Here is a 22233-nt window from a genome sequence, read left to right as displayed (position 1 = left end):
AGGCAAGGCATGGTGGGCACTTGGAGATGAACTCTCCTTCCCTTTTTTGGTTCCACCCACCATTGCTCAATATCCTCCAGTTCTCTCATTTTTGTCTGTCTGCACATGCCTTGGGAACTAGCCAGTGAAAATGCTTGCAAAAGTGCTACTTGAGAAAGAGATGTTTATCAGACAATGGGGATATTGGGAAAAATATCATCCAGGACACAGCCAGCATGCTGGGTCATTGGAGGCTGTAGACTAGGCTTGTGCCATGAGACGCAATTTACAATTATATTGATTGCTAATGACACGAGTTTTTGTCCCCGGGCCAAACCCAATGTTGAGCTGCTGTCCAGTAATCCTGATTTAGAAGCCTCTCTTATGATGTGTCTGCCAAAGGTCCACACAGCAGAATAGGGCATAGACCTAGAAGACTGCGTTAGACTCTGCTTTCAATTTCAACAGAGGGGCGTTTTTGAAGCACAAAGTAGTAGCCTACCATTTACCAAGGGGGATCAAATCATTGTAAAGGAAAATGTAGATAAAAGCTGTTGCTGTCTCAGCTGAGACTGGCGCTCAATCAAAGACAAGTGACAGTTACATACGCATTTTGCTGCAACCACTATAACATCTGCTAAACTGTGTACGTGACCAATAAACTTTGACTCGATAGAACGAGTCAACAGCATGGGGGTTGTAAGGTCAATGTCAGCTGCCTGTTATAAGTAGTGCATTAAGCATGTACACTAGCATATCATAAAGCTTTTGTGTATAGGATTGTTGTTTATGTCTAAATATATTGAGCCAGACAATGATCTCTGTTCTGTCTAGCCATTCCTAAACTTTGGCACCAAACCTGTTTAACCCAGAAAGGGGTGTGTATGTGGGTGTCCACAAACTCTGCCATGTCTAATCTTGCTGACCTGTTACGCTGTCTCCATCTTATCACTTTTCCCTTTTTAACTTAACATTAACATTCCCATGCTGCAGATATTTGCTTTAAAACAGTATCCAAATCCATAGGATGTAGTGATCACAATATAATAGCCATATCTAGGAAAACTAAAGTTCCAAAGGCTGGGCCTAATATAGTGTATAAGAAGTCATACAAGAGGTTTTGTAGTGATTCATATGTTGATGTAAAGAATATTTGCTGGTCTGTGGTGTGTAATGAGGAGCAACCAGATGCTGCACTTGATGCATTTATGAAACTACTTATTCCAGTTACTAATAAGCACGCACCCATTAAGAAAATGACAAAAAAACTGTTAAATCCTATTGGATTGATGAGGAATTGAAAAATGGTATGGTTGAGAGGGATGAGGCAAAAAGCATGGCAATTAAGTCTGGCAGCCCAACTGATTGGCAAACGTACTGCAAATTAAGAAATCATGTGACTAAACTAAATAAAAAGAAACACTGAAACAAAGATAAATAATATAAAGAATGATAGTAAAAAGCTTTGGGGCACCTTAACTGACATTTTTGGAGAAAAAAGCCAACTCGGGCTCCTTCATTAATTGAATCAGATGGCTCATTCATCACAAAGCCCACTAATATTACAAACTATTTTAATGACTTTTTCATTGATAAGCAAACTTAGGGATAACATCCCAGCAACAAACCGCTGACACTACACATCCAAGTATATCGGACCAAATTATGAAAGACATAATTCTGTAAAGTCAGTGTGGAAGAGGTGAAAAAAATGATTGTGGTCTATTAACAATGACAAGCCACTGGAATCTGACAATCTGGAAGGAAAATTACTCAGGATAATAGCAGACGATATTGCCACTCCTACTTGCCACATCTTCAATTTAAGCCTACTAGAGAGCGTGTGCCCTCAGGCCTGGAGGGAAGCTAAAGTCATTCCGCTACCCAAGAATAGTAAAGCCCCTTTACTGGCTCAAATAGCCGACCAATCAGCCTGTTACCAACCCTTAGTAAACTTCTAGAAAAAATTGTGTTTGACCAGATACAATGCTATTTCACAGTAAACAAATTGATAACAGAATTTCAGCATTCTTATAGGGAAGGACACTCAACAAGCAAAGCACTTGTCTGATGATTGGCTGAGAGAAATTGATGATAAAATGAATGTGGGGGCTGTCTTGTTAGACTTCAGTGCAGCTTTTGACATTATCGATCATAGTCTGCTGCTGGAAAAACATATGTGTTATGGCTTTACACCCCCTGCTATAATGTGGATAAAGAGTTACTTGTCTAACAGAAAAGAGGATGTTCTTTAATGGAACCCTCTCAAATAGAATCTAGTTAGAATCAGGAATTCCCCAGGATAGCTGTTTAGGCCCCCTTGCTTTTTTCAATTTTTACTAATGACATGCCACTGACTTTGAGTAAAGCCAGAGTGTCTATGTCGGCGGATGACTCAACACTGTACACATCAGCTACTACAGCGACTGAAATGACTGCAACACTCAACAAAGATCTGCAGTTAGTTTCAGAGTGGGTGGCAAGGAATAAGTTAGCCCTAAATATTTCTAAAACTAAAAGCATTGTATTTGGAACAAAACACTCACTAAACCCTTAACCTCAACTAAATCTTGTAATAAATAAATGTGGAAATTGAGCAAGTTGAGATGACTAAACTGATTGGAGTAACTCTAGATTGTAAACTGTCATGGTCAAAACATATTGATGCAGTACTAGCTAAGATGGGGAGAAGTCGGTCTATAATAAAGTGATGCTTTGCCTTCTTAACACGATCAACAAGGCAGATCCTACAGGCCCTAGTTTTGTTGCACCTTGACTACTGTTCAGTCGTGTGGTCAGGTGCCACAAAAAAGGACTTTGGAAAATTGTCTCAGAACAGGGCAGCACGGATGGCCCTTGGATGTACACAGAGAGCTAATATTAATAATATGCATGTCAATCTCTCCTGGCTAAAAGTGGAGGAGAGATTGACTTCATCACTACTTTTAGTTAGGAGAGGTATTGACTTGTTGAATGCACCGAGCTGTCTGTCTAAACTACTAGCACACAGCTCGGACACCCATGCATACCCCACAAGACATGCCACAAGAGCTCTTCACAGTCCCCAAGTCCAGAACAGACTATGGGAGGCACACAGTACTACATAGAGCCATGACTACATGAAATTCTATTCCACATCAAGTAACTGATGCAGCTAATGGGGATCCATAACAAATACAAATACTTTGAGAATGACAGTGTATACTGTCACAGGGCTTGCCCTGGTGTACGAGTAAAGTTACTCAAGGAGGACATTTTCTCAAGGCTGGGCCAGGCCAGATAAAGCTGGATATCAAAGACCTCCAGATTATTGTTTCCCTCACTCAAGTACTTCCTGGCCGGCCGCTGTTTCAATGTGTAGCTTAAACGCAAGAGTGGCCATGACTGTTTCCCCCTCTCAGGTAATGCATCACACGGTCACTGGGTTATGTAAGCTACACATTGAAACAGCGGCCGGCCAGGAAGCTGCCTGCTAGCCGCATTCTACACAGCTGTACCCAGACCCCTCTAGAGTCTAGTACACAAACACTGACTGACTGCTAGCCAACATATGAGCAGAGGAAACTCATATCTGCATACTTTCCCACTGATCGGAAACACTTGTAGTTGGTGTGTGTGTGTGTGTGTGTGTGTGTGTGTGTGTGTGTGTGTGTGTGTGTGTGTGTGTGTGTGTGTGTGTGTGTGTGTGTGTGTGTGTGTGTGTGTGTGTGTGTGTATGTGAGAGAGAGAGAGAGAGAGAGATAAATGGCTAAAGTTAAAGTGGGAAGCCTGATACAAACTATGTGATGGAAATACGGAGAGCATGCCACAGACGATAAACGTAAGGGGCTCACAACTCTGACATGTTGAAACACATCGACTGCTAGTTACACTGAACCTTGGTAAGAAAGGACGCAACCCAATGATAAACCGTAGACACCAGCATGCCGTGTGTACAGCAGTGGTGTAAAGTACTTAAGTAAAAATATGTTGAAGTACTACTTAAGTAGTTTTTTATGGTGTCTGTACTTTACTATAAAAAACATATTTTACTTCACTACATTCTTAAATAAAATAATGTACTTTTTAATCCATACATTTTACCTGACACCCCAAAGTACTTGTTACATTTTGAAAGCTTAGCAGGACAGGAAAATGGTACAATTCACACACTTACCAAGACAACATATGGTCATCCCTACTGATCTGGTGAACTCACTAAACACAAATGCATCGTTTGTAAATGAGTGTGCCCCTGGCTATACATACATAAAAACAAGAAAATGGTGCCGCCTGCTTTGCTTAATAGAAGGAATTTAAAATGATGTATACTTTCTCTTTTGATACTTAAGTATATTTTAGCAATTATATTTACTTTTGATACTTAAGTATATTTAGAACCAAATACTTTTAGACTTTTAATCAAGTAGTATTTTAATGGGTGACTTTTACTTGAGTCATTTTCTATGAAGGTATCTATACTTTTACTCAAGTATGACAATTGGGTACTTTGTTCACCACTAGTGTATAGTATGTTTAAAAACATAAGTGTTAACCTTTCACAACATAGCAGTGTTGAACAACTTCACACTGAATGTTACATCCAAATACAGCTCTTTTAAAAACGGCTTCATGACATGCAAGTTTGAGATTCACACTTTGCAATATGTCAAGATTATGGGGAAGATGTGTTTGGTGCCTTCCCCCAGGCGCACACTTATCAGAAGGTTTTCTGTGTTGCTTAGACTTTGGGTGTGAAACTGGGACTGTCAATGAGTTGTGTCAAGCGGGTTTGAAACCATAATTTTTGCAAGTAATATAATCGAGGGCAAACCTGGCTTGAAATGCTGTACAAAAAGAACAAGCAGTGGGAGGAAAATGTTGCTTCTTAATCATATTTAGGTTTCACCCCATAACGCGTAGCTAGCAAACAAGTAGCAAAGATGGGGTGGAGAGGTGGCGTGCTATTTGCTTTTCCACTGGACCGATAAAACATTTACATTTTTACTAACTGGTGCTATTGCTAACTAGTTAACTATCTAAAAACAGGCATACAGTAACCATTACTTCTGACGCAAAAACCTGGCCATGGAATTGCCTTGTTAGTTAGCTAGCAAAGCTAGATAATTGAGCAAACTTGCCGGCAAAATAGAGTTTATGTTAGCATGGAAGCTAACTAGTTGACATTATCGCTTTTTGTTAAATAGCTAATTTAACTAGCTAAACGTAGATAGTACATTGATCAATCTCACAAGGAGCACACTCCAAATCCGGGCACGGTTGGTGATGATGGATCCCTATTTCTGGCTACAGGCAATTTGAAGCGGGGAACATCGGATAGCCATCACGATAAGCAAGAACCACATAAATGAAAATACTCACCCATAATGTCCTTCAATGTCGCTATCAGATGTTTGGAATCTGCTATCCGGTTGCTCGCGTTAGCTAGCAGCTTGAATGCTAGCTAGCTAGCTATGTGTATTTACTAAGCCAAGGTGGTTTTTGCAAATTCACTACCGATATGCAAGTTAAGCCATTCGCCTTTGGGTGAATAGCAGCTTACCAACCCTATGTTTGTAATGATTATTGTGCAGGGAAGTCTCCACCTTTCTTGGACTTGCCTGAAACTACTGCCACACGTATAAACAGCAGGAAAATTCGCGATATTTAGAAATGTGAGTCCCGCGAGAGGAAATTGGAACTAATGGAATGCCATTCGTTCATTAGCACACAGCATGAACAGTGTGATGGACTGGAGATTTTTTTCTATCCACCACTTTAATCCGTGTTGAGCATCATCAGTGACCATTGCTTTCCTGGTGAACATTAGTTTTGACATTTGCATCATCAGACAGACAACAAAATTGACTGAAACATGATTGATATTCATGTTTATTATTAAATAAATCTACTTTTATCTCTCCAGTTGGTCATGGTAGAATAACATTATTATAAGGGTCATTCCATGCTTTCATTGTATTAAATAGGCTACAAAGATATCCTCGTTTATTGTTATTTTTCTTAGAAATAAATATTTGAACTTGAGAATGACACAGAGAGGGGGCACTGCTTGGTACTCTGGCCAAAAAGTCAATCACGGGGAGCAGATTCAAGGTATTTTATTTATTTATTTAACCTTTAATTTGACAGGGAGTAATGAAACATGCAGAGTTTAAACTGCATTGTGATTAAAGCTTTTTTTCTGACCACAGGTTATGACTAGGGCCCCAAGTTTCTCCTGGTCAGAAAAATCCCTGGTCCTAAATTCTGATGTAGAATTAGCCCAGTGACTCCCACCTGTCTCCCCCTGTCCCCTATTAGCAGAGACATCCTGGTTTGACCTATCTGTACTACATGCAAAGTGCACTGTAAAATGAAGTACAGAAGACAAATTTGCTTGATTGGATCAATTTGACAGGAGTTCCAACATCCTATAAAGAAGCGGCGTATACACAAATTCTATGCAAATGAATCTAACCACAAAAAGGCTAAACATGGAGGGACACCAGGGACGGCTCAGAATGAGGCATAGAGATCTATTTTAGAGCAGAATACAGAATGAAGATTAGCACTGGCTCTGTAACATCACTTCAACATATGTAATATTATTAATGCAACTTAATCCACTGTCAGAAATTTTTTATTTGCTGGTTGCTGGCTTTCCTACATTACTTCTCTGTGCTACAGTATGAACCTTGACACTTAGTGGAATGTACTGCCACCTTGTGTTGAAAATCAATTTACAACAAGTAATTCAGCGTTCCATAAAGGATATTTTAGAGAGATCTGAAATCCTATTGGGAAATGATGGTATCTAATTGTAAAATAGTGAACCCTACAGTCTTGTCAGGGGGTTGCAAAGCATCAGGCTACAGGCAGGATTCAGGTGCAACATTTCAGAAGGTGAATAAAACTGGATCCAAAATTTAGGTTTATAGGCTGGACTAGAGAATGTCAATGAACTCTGACATAGATGTAGACTTACAAAATAACAAACAGTAATCTAAATGGCCAATAAGATATGACTGGCTTCTAAGGCAGAGCGCCTTTGAACTAGTTAGAGTGCTTTTAACTTTGACAAAGAGTAAATCATTCATTTTAGTTTTAGAGAGCCATGGAACAACATGTCACTCCAGTGTAGCTTACTCTCCTTTGCCTTGACTTTAGAATGTATAATTAATGTCTATATTAATTTTATTGGAAAAAGATCTCACACAAAATATTACAATAGCCTACAATACTTAAATAAACACTGAATACACATAGTTTGATTATAGGTGATAGAGCACTGAGCAGTTACAATAGGCTAAAGTCAAAAACTTCCGAAGATTGTAACAGACCAAGATGTCCAGCAGAGGTCAAACTTGGTGTTCCTATCGCAGCAGTTGGCTTGAAGAACACGGTCAGAGAAACATTAACCTAAGTAGCAGATGTAATAGAAACACCTGAGCGGAGTGCCCACATCCGGTTTTCAAGGGAAACGGAAGCTAGGTTGAAGATACTGTATCCATGAAAACCGAACGTTAGTGGTTTCTACCCACCCCGCATAGGCTAGAGAAACATTAAACTAACGGAGAAACAGACATAAAATGAAAGCAGAGTAGACCTACATTACCAGTCAATAGTTTGGACACACTTACTCATTCAAGGGTTTTTCTTTATTTCTACTATTTTCTACATTGTAGAATAATAGTGAAGACATCACAACTATGAAATAACACACATGGAATCATATAGTAACCAAAAAAGTGTTAAACAAATCAGATTCTTCAAAGTTGCCACCCTTTGCCTTGATGACAACTTTGCACACTCTTGGCATTCCTTTAACCAGCTTCTCCAACAGTCTAAAGGAGTTCCCACATATGCTGAGCATTTGTTGGCTGATTTTCCATCACTCTGCGGTCCAACTCATCCCAAACCATCTCAATTAGGTTGGGGTCGGGTGATTGTGGAGGCCAGGTCATCTGATGCAGCACTCCATCACTCTTCTTGGTCAAATAGCCCTTACACAGCCTGGAGGTGTGTTTTGTGTCATTGTCCTGTTGAAAAACAAATGATAGTCCCACTAAGCACAAACCAGATGGGATGGTGTATCGCTGCTAAATGCTGTGGTAGCCATGCTGGTTAAGTGTACCTTGAATTCTAAATAAATCACTAACAGTGTCACCAGCAAAGCACCCTCACACCTCCTCCTCCATGCTTCATGGTGGGAACTACACATGCGGAGATCATCCGGTCACCTACTCTGCGTCTCACAAAGACACAGCGGTTGGAACCAAAAATCTCAAATTTGGACTCATCAGACCAAAGGACAGATTTCCACCAGTCTAATCACCATTGCTTGTGTTTCTTGGCCCATGCAAGTCTCTTCTTCTTATTGGTGTCCTTTAGTAGTGGTTTCTTTGCAGCAATTTGACCATGAAGGCCTGATTCACGCAGTCTCCTCTGAACAGTTGATGTTGAGATGTGTCTGTTACTTGAACTCTTTGAAGCATTTATTTGGGCTGCAATCTGAGGTGCAGTTAACTCTAATTAACTTATCCTCTGCAGCAGAGGTAACTCTGGGTCTTCCTTTCCTGTGGCAGTCCTCATGAGAGCCAGTTTCATCATAGCGCTTGATGATTTTTGCGACTGCACTTGAAGAAACTTTCACAAAGTTCTTGAACTTTTTTGGTATTGACTGAACTTCATGTCTTAAAGTAATGATGGACTGTTGTTTCTCTTTGCTTACTTGAGCTGTTTTTGCCATAATATGAACTTGGTCTTTTACCAAAGAGGGCTAACTTCTGTATACCACCCCTACTGTCACGAACGTCGTCGGGGAAATGACCGGACCAAGGTGCAGCGTGGTAAGCGTACATTTTTCTTTATTAAGAATGTCGCCAACAAAACAAGAAACACCAAAAACGAACGTGAAGCTTACTAGGGCTATACAGGCCACTAACAAAGACAACTACCCACAACTAAGGTGGCAAAACAGGCTGCCTAAGTATGATTCCCAATCAGAGACAACGATAGACAGCTGCCTCTGATTGGGAACCACATTTGGCTAAACACACAGAAATACAAAAACATAGAATGCCCACCCCACATCACACCCTGACCTAACCAAATAAAGAAATAAAACGGCTCTCTAAGGTCAGGGCGTGACACCTACCTTGTCACAACACAACGGTTTTGCTCAAACGCATTAAGAAGGAAAGAAATTCCACAAATGAACTTTTAAAAAGGCAAACTTGTTAACTTCTTATGGCTGGGGGCGCTATTTTCACGTTCAGATGAAAAGCGTGCCCAGAGTAAACTGCCTGCTACTCAGGCCCAGAAGCTAAGATATGCATATTATTAGAAGATGTGGATAGAAAACACTCTGAAGTTTCTGAAACTGTTTGAATGATGTCTGTGAGTATAACAGAACTCATATGGCAGGCAAAAACCTGAGAAAAAATCCAACCAGGAAGTGGGAAATCTGAGGTTTGTAGGTTTGCCTATCCAAGATACAGTGTACATTTGGTCCGATTACACTCCCTAAGGCTTCCACTAGATGTCAACAGTCTTTAGAACCTTGTTTCAGGCTTCTACTGTGAAGGGGGAGCGTATAAGAGCTGTTTGAACCAGGTGTCTGGCAGAATGCCATTAGTTTAGTCAAGCGTGCGGCCGTGTGAGTGAGCTCTGTTCCTTTTCATTTCTAAAGACAAAGGAATTGTCCGGTAAAAACATAGAAAGAAACATTATTGAATATTTATGATAAAAACATCCTAAAGATTGATTCTATACATCGTTTGACATGTTTCTATTAACTGGAATATAACTTTTTTGACTTTTCGTCTGGACTTAGTGCTCGCGCGTTGTCCAGTAATCCAAATTCACTAAACGCGCGAACGAAAAGGAAGTATTTGGACATAAATTATGGACTTTATCGAACAAAACAAACATTTATTGTGGAACTGGGATTCCTGGGAGTGCATTCCGATGAAGATCATCAAAGGTAAGTGAATATTTATAATGCTATTTCTGACTTTTGTTGACTCCACAACATGGCGGGTATCTGTATGGTGGCTGAGCGCTGTACTCAGATTATCGCATGGTGTGCTTTTGCCATAAAGCTTTTTTTAAATCTGACACAGCGGTTGCATTAAGGAGAAGTATATCTTTAATTCTATGCATAACACTTGTATCTTTTATCAACGTTCATGATGAGTATTCCTGTAAATTGATGTGGCTCTCTGCAAAATCACTGGATGTTTTGGAGGCAAAACATTACTGAACATAACGCGCCGATGTAAACTGAGATTTCTGGATATAAATATGAACTTTATCGAACAAAACATACATGTATTGTGTAACATGAAGTCCTATGAGTGCCATCTGATGAAGATCATCAAAGGTTAGTGATTCATTTGATCTCTATTTCTGCTTTTTGTGACTCTTCTCTTTGGCTGGAAAATGGCTGTGTTTTTCTGTGACTAGGCGCTGACCTAACATAATCAGATGGTGTGCTTTCGTCGTAAAGCCTTTTTGAAATCGGACACTGTGGTGGGATTAACAACAATTTTATCTTTAAAATGCTGTATAATACTTGTATGTTTGAGGAATTTTAATTATGAGATTTCTGTTGTTTGAATATGGCACCCTGCACTTTCACTGGCTGTTGTCAAATCGATCCCGTTACATTTACATTTAAGTCATTTAGCAGACGCTCTTATCCAGAGCGACTTACAAATTGGAAAGTTCATACATATTCATCCTGGTCCCCCCGTGGGAAATGAACCCACAACCCTGGCGTTGCAAGCGCCATGCTCTACCAACTGAGCCACACGGGACCACGGGATTTCAGCCGTAAGAAGTTAATTGAACTGCATTCTAGGTGACTATCACATGAAGATGGTTGAGAGAATGCCACAAGTGTGCAAAGCTGTCATCAAGGCAAAGGGTGGCTACATTGAAGAATATAAAATATATTTTGACTTGTTTAACACTTTTTTGGTTACTACATGATTCCATATGTGTTGAGCACGGGGCATGGGCTTATCCATTTATGGTCTAAAATTCTAATTTCAACGAATACTGAGCACTTGGCAGTCCCCATAACATTATTTTCTACTTGATTAAAACATTTGATTTGAGCACAGAACTTCTCCCCTTCCAAAATATGGTTTTATTTAAGGCAATCTAGTAACTCTGATCTGAGAGCAACAGAGATTCCCTTAAGGCGAAGGGAATGCTATACATGTTGAAAGTCACATCTCAGCTTGAGTGCACAGCAATGTTGGCCAGGCAGGCAGGCAAATCACTAGCCAGTATCTGGCTCCATCTCTGCCCTTTCTATCCCTCTGCTAACCCACTTAGACTGATCCCCCCCAGCAGAAAACAGAGTGGCACCTCCACATACATGCCAGATGGTGTGTTGTGCTAATCTATCAATTGACTCTATTTGGAGTCACTGTCTGGGCAAAGCTCAATATCCTACATCACTGATGCTGGGCCTGAGCCATTTCTGTTCTACTGACACACATGAAGTGAACCATTCCATCTGCTTTTTAGTAGAACATTTATATTTACATTTAACATTTAAGTCATTTAGCAGACGCTCTTATCCAGAGCGACTTACAAGTTGGTGCATTCACCTTATGATGTCCAGTGGAACAACCACTTTACAATAGTGCATCTAACTCTAAGGGGGGGGGGGTTAGAAGGATTACTTTATCCTATCCTAGGTATTCCTTAAAGAGGTGGGGTTTCAGGTGTCTCCGGAAGGTGGTGATTGACTCCGCTGACCTGGCGTCGTGAGGGAGTTTGTTCCACCATTGGGGTGCCAGAGCAGCGAACAGCTTTGACTGGGCTGAGCGGGAACTGTACTTCCTCAGAGGTAGGGAGGCGAGCAGGCCAGAGGTGGATGAACGCAGTGCCCTTGTTTGGGTGTAGGGCCTGATCAGAGCCTGAAGGTACGGAGGTGCCGTTCCCCTCACAGCTCCGTAGGCAAGCACCATGGTCTTGTAGCGGATGCGAGCTTCAACTGGAAGCCAGTGGAGAGAGCGGAGGAGCGGGGTGACGTGAGAGAACTTGGGAAGGTTGAACACCAGACGGGCTGCGGCGTTCTGGATGAGTTGTAGGGGTTTAATCGCACAGGCAGGGAGCCCAGCCAACAGCGAGTTGCAGTAATCCAGACGGGAGATGACAAGTGCCTGGATTAGGACCTGCGCCGCTTCCTGTGTGAGGCAGGGTCGTACTCTACGAATGTTGTAGAGCATGAACCTACAGGAACGGGTCACCGCCTTGATGTTGGTTGAGAACGACAGGGTGTTGTCCAGGATCACGCCAAGGTTCTTAGCGCTCTGGGAGGAGGACACAATGGAGTTGTCAACCGTGATGGCAAGATCATGGAACGGGCAGTCCTTCCCCGGGAGGAAGAGCAGCTCCGTCTTGCCGAGGTTCAGCTTGAGGTGGTGATCCGTCATCCACACTGATATGTCTGCCAGACATGCAGAGATGCGATTCGCCACCTGGTTATCAGAAGGGGGAAAGGAGAAGATTAATTGTGTGTCGTCTGCATAGCAATGATAGGAGAGACCATGTGAGGATATGACAGAGCCAAGTGACTTGGTGTATAGCGAGAATAGGAGAGGGCCTAGAACAGAGCCCTGGGGGACACCAGTGGTGAGAGCACGTGGTGCGGAGACAGATTCTCGCCACGCCACCTGGTAGGAGCGACCTGTCAGGTAGGACGCAATCCAAGCGTGGGCCGCGCCGGAGATGCCCAACTCGGAGAGGGTGGAGAGGAGGATCTGATGGTTCACAGTATCAAAGGCAGCCGATAGGTCTAGAAGGATGAGAGCAGAGGAGAGAGAGTTAGCTTTAGCAGTGCGGAGCGCCTCCGTGACACAGAGAAGAGCAGTCTCAGTTGAATGACTAGTCTTGAAACCTGACGGATTTGGATCAAGAAGGTAATTCTGAGAGAGATAGCAGGAGAGCTGGCCAAGGACGGCACGTTCAAGAGTTTTGGAGAGAAAAGAAAGAAGGGATACTGGTCTGTAGTTGTTGACATCAGAGGGATCGAGTGTAGGTTTTTTCAGAAGGGGTGCAACTCTCGCTCTCTTGAAGGCGGAAGGGACGTAGCCAGCGGTCAAGGATGAGTTGATGAGCGAGGTGAGGTAAGGGAGAAGGTCTCCGGAAATGGTCTGGAGAAGAGAGGAGGGGATAGGGTCAAGCGGGCAGGTTGTTGGGCGGCCGGCCGTCACAAGACGCGAGATTTCATCTGGAGAGAGAGGGGAGAAAGAGGTCAAAGCACAGGGTTGGACAGTGTGAGCAGAACCAGCGGTGTCGTTTGACTTAGCAAACGAGGATCGGATGTCGTCGACCTTCTTTACAAAATGGTTGACGAAGTCATCCGCAGAGAGGGAGGAGGGGGGGGGGGGGGAGGATTCAGGAGGGAGGAGAAGGTGGCAAAGAGCTTCCTAGGGTTAGAGGCAGATGCTTGGAATTTAGAGTGGTAGAAAGTGGCTTCAGCAGCAGAGACAGAAGAGGAGAATGTAGAGAGGAGGGAGTGAAAGGATGCCAGGTCCGCAGGGAGGCGAGTTTTCCTCCATTTCCGCTCGGCTGCCCGGAGCCCTGTTCTGTTATATGGCAGTCTCATGGTAATAATGGCGGCCAATGTTGGGGATTAAATAGAGAATTTCCATTCCTAAAATGTGCAGTATCCACATGACTGTGCCAATATGAGTCCAACACCACTGTTTGAATGGCATGCAAAAACATGTACACATCCCCTATTACAAAATATCAAGTATGGGTGAAGCCACCATTCGATAGTGGATATTTTAGCTTTTTTTATTAATGATAAAATAGGGTCATTCACATCTCCTCTCTGTGTTCCACAATGGAATAATTGTCCATTTGACATTATAAGGAGGCAAACATAGGGAAATTGTATTTTCCTTGGCCTAGTTTAAATATGCCTGGGGATGGCACAATTAAAGCACACTGAATATGTTCAATCCCCTCACCTGTGCCCTAAACCGAAACAAATAGACTATCCGTCAACATTTCGATATTGAATTATCTATAATCTATGTATAACTCTATCAACATAAAATGTAACCTCAGTTTTAACCTGGTAGTTATTTTTTTTTCCTTGTGTATTTTCAATTAAACGTACCGGACATATAAAGCCTAGCCTACGTACGTGTTCACCTGTATAGTGTCTACCACTGTAATCCCGTCTATGCAATTTCTTCCGGGAAACCGAGTCAACTGCGTTTGGGCAGAAGAGACGAAGCGAGATGATTTACTCCTGTTTGTCCACAATATACAGACCGATAAGCAGACCACCTACCTTTCCGCCTTTGGGACAACCACTCCCATCAAAGCGGACACAAGACCATTTAGTCATTATATACAGTATCTCTGCTTTGGGCGAGCGGCGCGCCAGTGCCGAGTTTCGTTGGTGACGTCTGTCGCCAGTACCCGCCCCTTTCAGTTATCGCCTTGCTTTGCTGCATAGACCGCGCAGGAACCTGGACCAAACAAGGCGGAATTTCAGTTGCTTATCCATCATCGATATGGGAATTATACCATTCTTTCAGAACCAAGCTCTTATCCCATACTATCTGAAGCCAGTCCACTTCGAGACACAGACTATAAAAACTGCCGGTTGAAGGAACACCAGCAGTAGATTGTTATTATTGCCTTAGCCAGTACAGCATATCTAGAATGTTTCCTGCTGATGCAGGGATGATGTACCACCTTGTGCGATGAGAAGTAGCCTAACGTTTTCTCAGAACTGGAGATGCGCATTTTCTAAATTGTCCTAGTTGATTTTGGGAAAATGCTCTGGACAATTTCAGTGCTCTGTATGTCTGTGGTGGTAAGTACCAGACACCTTTGTCTTTGGTATTGTTCTTATTATAGGGGTGCTTCCCGGCAGGTTCTCGATTTAAAGAGACAGTTTTTATTTTTGCGTTTGTTCTGTTCTAAACGTATCTGCAATTAGCCAAGTGAAGATATTGTTAACTTTGACTCTTCTATAATTCGTGAATTTTACAGGTAATCTTGTATAATAGGCTACAATATCGATTCGTTTTTATAAATAAAAAAAGATCTATTGTCAGAACAGAATGGTAGGATGGATGAACAATAGCACATAGGCCTATATGCTATGACTCTTGCCCCATGAGAATGACACTACTATTCATCTTATTGCAGGCTACCTGTAAATGTAATTTATTGCTTGTTATTAGCTAACATTATTTTATTGTACACAATTTTATTGTAACATATGTCATCTTTAGAATCCCTGTATTCAAACAGCTTGTATGGGACTATAACCTGTGAGGTCATATATGTATTACTAGAATCATCCAATACAAAGTCTCATATACAGACTTCAGGCTTTGTTTTTCCAATGCTGGAGAAACTCTTAGGGAAAACAGACTGCATTGAAATGCTGTACTGGATGTTGACCCACCCTGCCTCAATCCAATTTAACACTTATATTTAAGTAATGTTCTCATTTATACATAGATCCATGTATTTTTGTCTAATATCGACACTTCATACAGTGCAGGGCAATATTTATATGAGTGCTCTCAGCCAGAGAGAACATACAATCTAGGAATCTATGCATGTTTTATGTCCAATTTATACCATTTTTTTGATAACTTTAAAAAAAAAAATATTATTTGGCAAAGTTCTGATACTAGGGTGGTATCTAGCCAACCTTACAGATACAGTAGTCCATCATCCACTGTAATCAATTATTGACATTTAACCAGTAAAGGAGGTATCCTTATCTTCCAGTATCACCATGGAACAGATATTATAACAAAATTATATTTTCCATTCTAAAATGTAATTGTGTGTCAGTCATTTCTGTGGTTTGGGCCCCTCTGTGTATCTCCTCTCAGGCGAGGTCCACTGCTTGTTTGTGCTTGTGTTGTTGGCAGTACATTCTGACATGAATATTGAATATTCTTCACTGGCCCATGAAGGAGGCAGCACCACTGGTGTTTGTCAGTGATAAACGAGGCATGGCTGCACCAAACACACTCACTCTTCCTCGCCGTTTAGTTGCATGATGACATGTTGCAACAGGTGCTGGGTTGGTTGTTATCTGGTACTGTAATGGCTTATGGGAAGCTCATAGTTACACATAGTTACTTTTGCACTGTTGTGGCAAACAGCCATGCCTTCCATGTAGCCTACAACAGCACAGTTAGGCTCTAAGCTGGATGTTTTTTTAACCTTTATTTAGCTCTAAGATGGATGTTCTAAACCCGTCAAACTCAACTCTGGACCTCAAAGCTAGTTCCACTGTATTTTTTCATTGTTCACCTGTAATCAGGGACTGGTTTAGACCTGGGACACCAGGTGTGTGCAATTAACTATCAGGTAGAACAGAAAGCCAGCAGGCTCCAGACCTCGTAGGGTAAGAGTTGAATACCCCTGTTCTAGATCAGGGTTTCCCAAACTCGGCCCTGGATCTGCTGTGTAGTGCTAGGGCAAAAACCAAAATGTACACCCAGGGGGGGCCCCCAACACTGAGTTTGGGAAACCCTGATCTAGATGATACCAGAGGCTCTGACAACAACTTTGAAATGCAGGATGTTGTGGCACATGTATGTATGTGTGATTATTTTAAGATGATGTCAGAAAAGTTCTGGTGGATGGTTTCACTTGCCCATTGTGTGTTGCTCAGAGATCTGCTTGCGTGTGCGATTGGCCTATCTTTGAGGTGTTACCTAACACATGGACAGGCACATGCACTCACGCACGCACAGGGGTTGTCATCATGTGTACTTAACCCCTATACAATCTTAGACACATAACTGACAGTATACTTAGTGAACTGTGTATAACATCTTGTCACATGTCTCATGTAGAAAAGGTTCAGATGGATCACCCCATCCTCTCACACTAAATCCCAAGATGAGAAAGTGTTGAAACCAAAATAAGATTCTGGTTCAACATGTCTCTGAACAATGATGATTGAAAACCATTGCCCAATGCCTAATCATTTCCTTTGTGTTACCGTTCTTCAGTGCATGATGTGCAAAGAGGTACGGTCCATAAGGGTTGTGTGTGTGTGTCTTGGGGCGGGCATGTTGTTGTTGGAGGTTGAATTACAGAGTGTTCAGGCAGGGCAGATGTAGCTGAGTCTGGCTGTCTCTCCAGGAACCAGCCTTGCAACCAGTGCAGCAGCAGCACTGCAGTGGCACGGCATAGATGGGCTGGCTGTCCTCTCTCTGTCCTCCAGCCAGGGAGGGAGCATCCTGATATCACTCACTAACCTCCTGGAGCTCAGCTCTAAACATATGAGTCGTAATAGCACTAGCCTTGCTATGGCTTTAGTATTAATGATGTCCTATCAACAGATGTATCCTATACACATTCATCATGTATCAAATGTATTAGATTTAGAGGATACTGCTGTATACAATATCTACAAACCAGATTAGACTACAGTATTTCTCTCCTTCACTTTTTATCCTGCATGGCAGGTATGAAATGCTAAAGAGGGTTGAGGTAGATTCAGAGTAATAGGTAGTTATCAGTGATTTATGGCCACTCACAGGCGGTGTGGTGTGATGGTGGGCAGTCCCTCAGACAGCAGCAGTCTCATGACAGGATGCCAGTGGTGTGTTTTTTTCAAACAGGAAATGCAGTGACAGGAGCCTGCTCTCTTATCTGAGCTAGAAGGGAGGGACATTCACTCTCTCGCTCGCACGCATGCACACATTCATTCACACCACAAACCGTCAATATCTGTCAGTTTCAGACCACCAAACCAATGTCCCTGCAGTGCATCACATGTTGAATATAACCAGTTTCACACAACATTTTGTACCTCATGACATATCATCAAAAGACAGTGTGTTGGCTGAAAGTGATGTTGCCCTTAGTTGCACCTTACTTATCTTCAAATGTCCATTGTTCGTCAGGGGTCAATTTGCACATGATGACACAAACAGATAGTTGTTACTAGATTTGTTTTTTGGAACTCAGTCAGTGTCTCAACTGCGTCTTTCTTTTCCCCAACGCAGTTAAGCCAAAATAACGCTCCCATTGGCTAGCTAGCGTTGTCTCATTCACAGGCGATCTGCGCAGAGACAGTGGCCTTCCATGTAAGGATGGAAAGTGTAATTGAACAATTAGCTGCCTACCGTAATGCAGAACCTATTATTATCATGTTTGGTAACATTTGCCCATGTATTTATTTTCAGAGATTCAATGAGTTGTAAAAATGTTTCAGAACTCTGCTGAATTCCCTCAATTAAAGGTCAGCTAAGTTTACTAGGCTACTTAACATTACTAGCTCCGTATTTGAAGTTATATTATCATTAGTAGTCTATTATCAGGTAAAAGCATATGCTTATTATTCATAATTTCTCAAATATTTATTAGCTAATCATTCAGTCGAACATGCTATGCTACAGCCATTGAATCTGTCTTTGAGCATTAAGGGAAGGTAATGGCTATCTCTGTCCATGACATTATGTTATTATATTTTTCAATCTTGAAATACAAGGGCAAATGTTATTGATCAGTGACTGAAATTTCACGCTACGTGATATTCACTTCCGGACTTGGAGACTTGGAGAGCGCTCAAAGCATTGTAGAACGCCTCTCTGAATAACGGGGCGTGGTTTTGGCTTAACTGCGTTGGGAAAAAGAAAGCTGCGTCTCAACTTAATGTTGAGAGTTAGAATAGTAGAATTGCAGGAAATTAGCTATAAAACTGCAACAACAAACAAATCTAACTAATTTGTTTACTTTTTGTTAATAAAATACTTTTGCTGCCAACAGATCCCTCTGTACATATTAAATCATATTTTTTAATCCCGGTGCTGAGTTAATGTTAGTTCATGTTTTTTAGATTTTTTGTTTTATTTCACCTTTATTTAACCAGGTAGGCTAGTTGAAAACAAGTTCTCATTTACAACTGCGATCTGGCCAAGATAAAGCACAGCAGATTGACACATACAACAACACAGAGTTACACATGGAATAAACAAACATACAGTCAATGTGTAGCGGCTAATAGTATAGCTAATACCCCCCCGACTTCAAACCCAGGGATGTTGATTCAATTCTCAAGTCTGTTTTGCTGTGGTTCAGTTTAGGACATCAGGCTTGTGGGAAAACTGCTAATCTCTATTCATGTTCAGCAGAGTTTGGTCTCACTCCCCCTCCCCTCAAAATTGTCCCGCCAGGTCCCCAGCCCTCACATCAGCGAGAACAACATGTGCTTCTGAGCCAAACGGGGAGCAGCAGCGGAGGAGGCTGGTATTTTATTGTCCCGCTCCTGATGAGATGCTCTGAGAATATTAATACCCCCCACCCCACATCTCTGAGATGAATTAGGGCGTTCTCGTTTCTCTGGTAGGTCTACTGCAGTATGTAAACCATTAAAAACACTGGATTTGACCACAACTTTTAACAGGGCTCTGCATGTTCAGAAAGTGATGATGCAGCTCTCCTTTCTTTCCCTGCATATCGGCGGTTATAGCCTCAAACATCATATTTCTGTGGCGAATTGGCACACTGGACAAAAAAGTGAAATCAACAGAGCCACTTCCCATCCAGCCCCACATTTGCATAGGGCTAGACTGGATGTAAATTCAGTGAAAGGAGTGGAGGGCTGTTGTAGATGCGGATGGCATTTCACTGCCATGGAACACAATCAAGCCATAATCACTTCAGAGTGGAAGCGTTTACTAGTGCTGAAAGAATGCCTGTCAGTGAAAGTCAAACAGAAGGACATCACACATCAACAGAACATTGGGTACTGTGTGTGTTCACCAGATGTTATCTTGATGAAATTCCTCAATGTGCTGTTTAGAACATCAGCCAAGTTGTGGTACCAGTTATTTGAATGGATTTTCAAGTGCTCGCTACTGAAAATATGAAATATTTTTGTGTCCCTTGGATGGATTGCCTTAACATAAATATTTAACATTTTTGAAAATAACTAAATACAACCATGCCGTGTTAAAACATATATATTTAGTTTCTTTATAGAGAAGTTGAATAAGTTATTTAAATTCGTTTATTGGATCTATTAAAGGTTGTAGTAACAACACCAGAAACACTTAACAATCTACTAGTACTTATGGAATTATATTTATTGATGACATAATAGACTTCTCCATTCCATGATGATGTCACTGTTAGAGCATGCCCCCTGGCCATGGCCTAGCTTCTGTTATATTACAGTATGTGGGGAAGCCAGTACGGTAGGTGGCTAAGCACCCGGTGTGAGATTGTGTCCTGTAATGTTGACTCAATGCGCTTGTTTGTGACTCACTGTCCTTTAACTATAGCCAGTTTGGGGGGTTCTAGGGGTGACTTTGCCTGAGCTGTAGTTGTTTTTACACATCAATTTATTTGGTAAATCAGCTGAGTCTCTAACAGCGACTCTTATGTGTTTTTGTCTTGTCTGCAGTACATTGTCTAAGCCCAACACTGTCTCTGTTGTCGTTTCTTTCTGTTCTCAGCTACTGTACAGTGTAGTTGGTGAGGCCTCCAGCCAGCCTCTGACACCCAGCCGAGGCACTGAGACAGAGGCCCTGTCTGCCCGCCACTACTACCACACAGACCCCAGCACAGGCATTCAGCTGGTCTGTGACAAGTGCCCCGCGGGCACCTTTGTTTCCAGACACTGTACCCAGACCAACGTGAGAGATTGCAGCCGCTGCGACGAGGGCACATTCACTCACGGAGAGAACGGGATTCAGCATTGCCACCGCTGCAGGAGGCCCTGCCACGCCCCCCTCGTTGAAAAGGTCCCCTGCACGGCCACCTCGGACCGGATCTGCACCTGCCCTCCGGACACCTTCACCCAGGGGGACAGCTGCACGGCCCACTCCCTGTGCCCTGTGGGCTCAGGGGTTAAGAAGAGGGGCAACGATGTGGAGGATGTGCGCTGTAAGGCGTGCGCACGGGGGAGTTTCTCTGATATGGCCTCCAGTGTGTTGAGGTGCAGGACACACACAGACTGCCTGGCCCAGAGTCTGCCCCTACTGGCGGTGGGCACTAGAGAGACAGACAACATCTGTGGACCTGCTTCTCCCACCTCCCCCACCCTCCTGGGACCTGCACAGTCTGCCTTCGTCCAGGAGCCCTCCCCTTCCTCCTCCTTAGCTGGCCCAGTACGTAAAGGTAAGGGGCAGTGGACAAGACTCCCTCAACTACTTTACATCTGTTGCTCCCCCACCAAGGTTATTTTGTTTTTCATTTCAGTATCACCCTAGATATGCCCTCGGGGGATTGTAATTCTCATGTAGAAACTCTAGAGGAAGCCCAGACTGTAGAACAGGCTTGTGTTCCTAAAATACCTGTCCCCAGATGGCTATTATTCTCCCCTATTTAGTCTGGCACGTCAAACATTGGTCCGGCTATCAGGTGCTGTACAGTGATAAGGTGACATGTTTGGTCTTGTCACAGACAACACTGCTTTGGTGGAAAACATGTTGTTGTTTCCCAGACTACTCACTTCCTTGTTCTCACTCTGGTCCGTAAAAGGTCATGTCTGTAAAACATTTTAGTAATTGCTTGTAGAGGGGAAAGGGGAGTAACCTGGGTAAACGGTTGCCCTTTTACTTAAATACATCACATGTATAGGAAGACAAGGGGAAGCCATTGGGGCTCAAGAGAGAGAAAGATTCCTTTGTAGGGGCTGTTGTTATTTCTTCCCAATTTGTCTCCCTGCCAAGTGTTATGTAACAGGTCATATTGACAATGATCACAAAGGATACTCATCTGAAACAGATAAAAGCATTCAAGTCAAAGGTTTCTATTTTTTATACTAACCAAATATTAGGCTGTCTATATGCAGGGAAGGGAAGTCTCAAAAAATTTGAAATACTTTTGTCTCCTAGAAATTATTTAAAAGTAGTCACTCACTGACAATGTTACCATGGCAACATAGTTCTCAGAGACTGACTAACTATTTAGTTGGTGACAGTATTACCTCCACACCGGACTCATGACCGCAGTAAAATTCTATATGACAGTTGCGCCATGGTGATCCCCCCATGCACTCTGGACATGCATTAGTAGTACCCAACTCGCTGGGGCGGCAGGTAGCCTGGTGGTTAGAGTGTTGGACTAGTAATCGAAAAGGTTGCAAAATCGAAACCCCTGAGCTGACAAGGTAAACATATGTCGTTCTGAACAAGTTAACCCACTGTTCCTAGGCCGTCATTGAAAATAAGAATTGGTTCTTAACTGACTTGCCTGGTTAAATAAAAACAATCATCTTGTCTCTCCAACCACTGTGAC

At 42.4% G+C, this 22233-nt stretch overlaps 2 protein-coding genes across 6 annotated transcripts in view; one reads left to right on the top strand and one right to left on the bottom strand.

Annotated features, from left to right (window-relative positions):
- Positions 1-20041, bottom strand: part of LOC139582879 (CD2-associated protein-like) — a 114177-nt gene extending 94136 nt beyond the window's left edge. Inside the window, exon 1 of one of the 5 annotated variants that reach the window (XM_071413296.1) lies at positions 17523-20041. Coding sequence is in view for 3 of the 5 variants with exons in the window: in XM_071413295.1 (XP_071269396.1) it covers positions 5341-5344 (4 nt within the window). In the remaining 2 variants the exon portion in view is untranslated. Of the gene's footprint in view, positions 1-5340; positions 5648-17522 lie in introns of those variants that run through there. The other 4 variants (XM_071413295.1, XM_071413293.1, XM_071413294.1 and 1 more) reach the window with 4 other exon arrangements.
- LOC139582880 (tumor necrosis factor receptor superfamily member 21-like) overlaps positions 14418-22233 on the top strand; it is a 38707-nt gene continuing 30891 nt past the window's right edge. The window contains exons 1-2 of the mRNA XM_071413299.1: positions 14418-14818; positions 20448-21111. Of these exons, the coding sequence (XP_071269400.1) occupies positions 14780-14818; positions 20448-21111 (703 nt within the window). The 5' untranslated portion in view covers positions 14418-14779. The remainder of the gene's footprint in view (positions 14819-20447; positions 21112-22233) is intronic.

This window comes from Salvelinus alpinus, chromosome 8 (genome assembly GCF_045679555.1).
Source record: "Salvelinus alpinus chromosome 8, SLU_Salpinus.1, whole genome shotgun sequence".
Classification (NCBI taxonomy): domain Eukaryota; kingdom Metazoa; phylum Chordata; class Actinopteri; order Salmoniformes; family Salmonidae; genus Salvelinus; species Salvelinus alpinus.
The sequence above is the reverse complement of the archived record's forward strand: the minus strand, read 5'-3'. Positions and strand labels throughout refer to the sequence as shown.